The following is a 4,870-nucleotide window of genomic DNA, read 5'->3' as shown; positions in this document are numbered from 1 at the left end:
CTCCAGCTGTCATGGCAGGTAAGGCAGCGGGCTCCCCCTGCTCTGATGCTCCAGCTGACCCCAGTGCCCCAGATCTCACCCCAGCGCACCAGATCTCACCCCTGTGACCCTCGATCGCACCCCAGCACCCCAGACCTCACCCCTGTGACCCCAGATCTCAGCCCAGGGCCCCAGATCTCACCCCTGTGACTCCAGATCTCACCCCAGCACACCAGATCTCTCTCACCCCTGTGACCCCAGATCTCAGCCAAGGGCCCCAGATCTCTCTCACCCCTGTGACCCCAGATCTCACCCCAGCACACCAGATCTCTCTCACCCCTGTGACCCTCGATCGCACCCCAGCGCACCAGGTCTCTCTCACCCCTGTGACTCCAGATCTCAGCCCAGGGCCCCAGATCTCATCCCTGTGACCCCAGATCTCAGCCCAGCGCACCAGATCTCAGCCCAGGGCCCCAGATCTCACCCCAGCACACCTGATCTCATCCCTGTGACCACAGATCGCACCCCAGCGCCCCAGATCCCTCTCCTCTCACCCGGATCTCACCCCAGTGCCCCGGCTCTCAGCCCAGCGCCCCTTCTGGCATTTCCCCACGGAGAGATTCCCTCGACGAGCGCTGACGGTGCCCCTGACACCCGACGCCATTTTCGTTGAAGCGACTGTGCCGCCACCGGACCCCGCCTGGATGCAGCCCACCGTCCGCGGACCGATGCCGGTACCACCCCAACCCTCCCCTGTCCCCACTGCCACCTACCTGGCACCTCAGGCCTCTGTCTGGCCTGGGGGACCAGGTGTCTGGGGACAGGCAGCGCAGCTCCCACCTGGGGGGCTGCCCCCAACCCCGGCTCAGCTGCCACCTGGGGGCCTGACCCCAGCTGCGGGGCTGCACTTACCGGTGCTGCTGCTCCTACCTGGGGGGCTGCACCCAGCTATGGCTTCCCCCACCGCCCCTGCTCCCTGCTCGGGACATCCCCTGCTGGCAGGGACGCTGCTGCCCCAGCAGCCCATGGGGCTGTGGCCTGGGGCCGTGCTCCTCCACGGGGAGCCCCCGCAGCCCGCAGGCACCTGCCTGCCGCAGGCCCCCGCCCGCCCCGGCCCCCCACCCGTTCTTTTGCAGGTACCCTCCCTGCAGCAGCAGGTGCTCCCCGTGCCCTGCACCCTGCCTGACACCTGGGAGGCGCCGATGGAGCCCTTCCAAGACGCCGTGGTGCTCTCGGAGGACCGGGGGCACCCTGCGCCCACCGACGTGTGCCCCCATCCCGCCACGGCTCCGCTCACCTGCAGCGCTGCCACGCTGGAACCAGGCGGTGAGTTCAGGGGCTGCGGAGCGGGCGGCACGCTGTCCGCACCGGCTGGCTGTGGGAAAGCTGGCATTGCTCCACCGGGGATGTTCTTGCTTTTCCAGCAGTGACAACGAGCGCAGACACCCCGGAGGACATCGCGGACGACATCGAGGAGCTCCTCATGTGGATCAACGAGGGTGAGTTTGGGGGCAGCACAACTGGCGGGGGGGTGTTCGCACCGAGTGGGCGCGGGAAAGCTGGCATTGCCCCACTGGGGATTTTTTCCTTTTCCAGAAGTGACGGCCAACACAGGCATCCTGGATGACACCGCAGACATGGATGACCTGCTCACGTGGATCAACAACGGTGAGTCTGGGAGCAGCACAGCTGCTGGGCGGCTGTCTGCGCCGAGTGGCCGTGGGAAAGCTGGCATTGCCCCACTGGGGATTTCTTCCCTTTTCCAGAAGAGAGACCCAGCACCAACACTCTTGCTGACGATGCGGAAATTGACCATTTCCTCAACTGGATTGATGGTGAGTTTGTGCTCTGCAGAGATGGCGGGTCCGTGTCCACACCGAGCTGGCGTGGGAAGGCTGCCATCATTGTTCTGGGGGATGTTCCGCTTTTCCAGAAGCAGCCAGCGCTCCGGACAGCTGCAAAAGCAAAGACCTGATGCAGTGCATCACTGCCACGGAGCGACTGAGCCCAGATGTCTCCAGCAGCTTCGACTCCTGCTCTTCCATCGCAGAGCTGCCTGACTCCCCCAGGGCCAGCAGGGAGCTCAGCAACGAGACAGATGCTGAATCTGGGCTCCGCACCAACTCGCTCCCGCAGAAGACAGCATCCCCGGAGTTGCCTGTGCCGACCCCCCTGGCTGCCCCAGCACCTCTGGCGCCCCTCACTGCACACCTGATGGCAGAGGTGCAGCGGAAGCAGCCCCGGGTGATTCTCACCCGTCTGCCACTGCCAAACCCACCGGCTGCACCAGCACCTCCGGCGCCCCTCACTGCACACCTGATGGCAGAGGTGCAGCGGAGGCAGCCCCGGGTGATTCTCACCCGCCTGGCACTGCCACCCGGATGCATCTCCTGCCGGGTGGCAGACAAACACCAGGGGGACAGCATTGAGACAGCCAAGCGCCCCGTGCCTCCTTTGCCGCAAACTGGACGGCTCCTGGAAGAGGCGCAGCAGAAACAGCCCCGCGTGGTTCTCACGCGCCTCGCACTGCCACCCGGATGCATCTCCTGCCGGCTGGCAGACAAGCACCACGGGGACAGCACCGAGCCACCCAGGTGCCCAACGCCCGCCTGCACCACCACCAAGCGCAAGAGCACCGGGCACAAGCAGCACGCTGGCAGCATCCCAGCCGCAAAGAGGAAGCTGCCGCGCTGCCAGGATGTTCCAGGCCACAAACATCGGCGCTAGGCAAAGCTGGCTGTGGCAGCACGGCGGCCAGCAGGAGGGCTCGGTGCCCATCACACCCCAACTCTGGCCCGAGCGGGAGCAGACCAAGAAACCAGCCCTCTTGGTGTAGCAGGAGACGTGGCCGTAGCCGATGAATATGGCTCCCTGTAGCCCTGGGCTCCTCGCTGGCCCCCACGACACCCAGAGAGCAGCGGCACTGTTCCAGGGGCACCAGCACCGGCCCCAGCCCTACCCCTCCCAAACTGGGCTGTCCACAAGCGGCGTCTTGGACTGGGGCAATGTGGGACTCTGAAGCTGATGGACTGCAAAAGTCTTGGACTGTCAAAGCTTTGGGCTGGGAAATGTTGCTTGGGGGGTGGGAAATGGTTGGGGGGTGGGAATGGCTGGGGTGGGGAAGGGTTGGGGGTGGGAATCGCGAGTGGGAATGGGGGTGGGGGGAGGGATGATTGCGGGTGGGAATTGCGGGTGGGAATGGCTGGGGGGAGGGAATGGCTGCGGGTGGGAATTGCGGGTTGGGAATTCTTGGGGTGGGGAATGGCTGTGGGTGGGAATTGCGGGTGGGAATTCTTGGGGTGGGGAATGGCTGTGGGTGGGCATTTTGGGGCGGTGGGATCTTTTTGGAGTGGGAAATGAAATGGCTGTACTGTGATATTGTTGGGGTGGGAAATGACTGGGGTGAGAACTGGCTGCGGTGGGAGATGGCTGGCATCAAAAATTCTTGTACTCCGTAACTGCTGGCACTGGGGATGTGGGGAGGGGGAGGGACTTTTGTGGGGTGGCAATTCTGAGTGAGAAATTGTACTCTGATACAATGTTATACTCCAAAATCGTTGGAACTGGGAGGAAAGAATTACTGGGGTGGGAATGTTGGGGGCTGGGAAGTTTTTTGGACGGGGAGGAAACTGTTGGTGGGAGGGAGCGGGGGGGTGAGAACTTGATCGGGGGGTGGGAAACTGATTAGAGGGTGGGAATTTTAGGGGGTGGGATCAGCAACTATTGTTAGGGTGGGAAATGGTTGGGAATATTGTCATTTATTTACTCTTTTGTACGTTTAACTATTAAATGGTTTGCGTTCGCTTTGCTACACCTCTGCCTGCAGTCGTTCATGCAGCACCAAAGCCCCCCCAGGCCTCCGTGCCCACCTCTGGGGATGTTGGGGTGGCTGCAGGGAGCCAAGAGCTGCAGCTCCTCCACACTGAACATCTCTAGCACAATCGCTGCTGTCATCATCTCTGCTGCCTTGTTTTGTTCCTGGGGAAGGAGATGGTCACGTACTGAGCAATGGGGGTGTTGAACTGGGGGCACTGGGCAGTACTGGTGGCACGGGGAGGTCCACTGCGGGGCACTGGGAGGCTAGCGAGGGCCGCACACAGCACTGGGGTGGCTCCAGGCAGCACTGGGGGGCACTGACTTTGCACAAGGAGAGTCCAGACAACGCCGAGAGGCAATGGGACCTTAGTGGGGAACTGCAAAGAGCACCAGGCGGCACCGGAGAGCTTTGGACGGCACTTGTGGGGTTGGAGGGGGCTCAAACAGAACCCAGGTGGCACATTTTAACTAACCTCACTCATTTCCTCTTCTGCAACATCTCACCCAAGGCATTCAACAAGCCCTTCTTTCCATGCGGGGAGACTTTCTCCTTCTCTGGTGCGAGAATACTGTTTCTCGAGATGACAAATATTTTTCAAACAAGCACCAATCAACCATTGTAACTAACAATTGAACAGCCCTGGTCCCCTGGAAAAAAACAAACAAACAACAAAAAAAAAAAGGAACCAAAAATAAAACCAGAAAAGAAAAGCCTGTCCAAGGACCTCTCCTCACACACTTGCCAAAAAGGCCAAAAACATCATTCCACTAGGCAGGCTTACTGACAGAACAGCAGGCTTCCCTTCACCGTGCATCACGTGGACACAAACAGGCTGTTGGTGCACGGAAGGCAACTTCACCTGAGCATCTCACCACAGACGTTCCCTCCGCTCTGCTTTCCTGCCAAGATACAAGGAGAAAAGCCTCAGCTCATCCAAGCAACAACTGGAAACAACTCCAGAAAATTCTCCATTCCAAAGCACTTCCTGGAGAGGTACAAAGGAGTCCGCCAAAGGGAACACGTGCTCACGCTGTGGCCTTCGGAGAAACACGCTGCCTTTGTGCTCCTGGTTCC

At 61.0% G+C, this 4,870-nt stretch overlaps 1 protein-coding gene across 1 annotated transcript; it reads left to right on the top strand.

Moving 5' to 3' along the window:
• Positions 1-1,953: 1,953 nt before the first annotated feature.
• On the top strand, positions 1,954-4,599 carry LOC149913328 (uncharacterized). The gene has a single exon (XM_090129925.1). It carries the CDS (start codon positions 1,954-1,956, stop codon positions 2,704-2,706), a length of 753 nt encoding a protein of 250 aa, XP_089986051.1. The 3' UTR covers positions 2,707-4,599.
• The last annotated feature ends 271 nt before the right edge of the window (positions 4,600-4,870 follow it).

Source organism: Phasianus colchicus, chromosome 38 (genome assembly GCF_987193195.1).
Source record: "Phasianus colchicus chromosome 38, bPhaCol1.hap1.1, whole genome shotgun sequence".
In the NCBI taxonomy this organism is placed as follows: domain Eukaryota; kingdom Metazoa; phylum Chordata; class Aves; order Galliformes; family Phasianidae; genus Phasianus; species Phasianus colchicus.
Note: the sequence above shows the minus strand (reverse complement) of the source record. Positions and strands in the feature narration are given on the sequence as shown.

Bases quoted from the DNA above. Each gene is read 5' to 3' on its own strand.
- LOC149913328 (XM_090129925.1), top strand. From the start codon at position 1,954: ATGCAGTGCATCACTGCCACGGAGCGACTGAGCCCAGATGTCTCCAGC.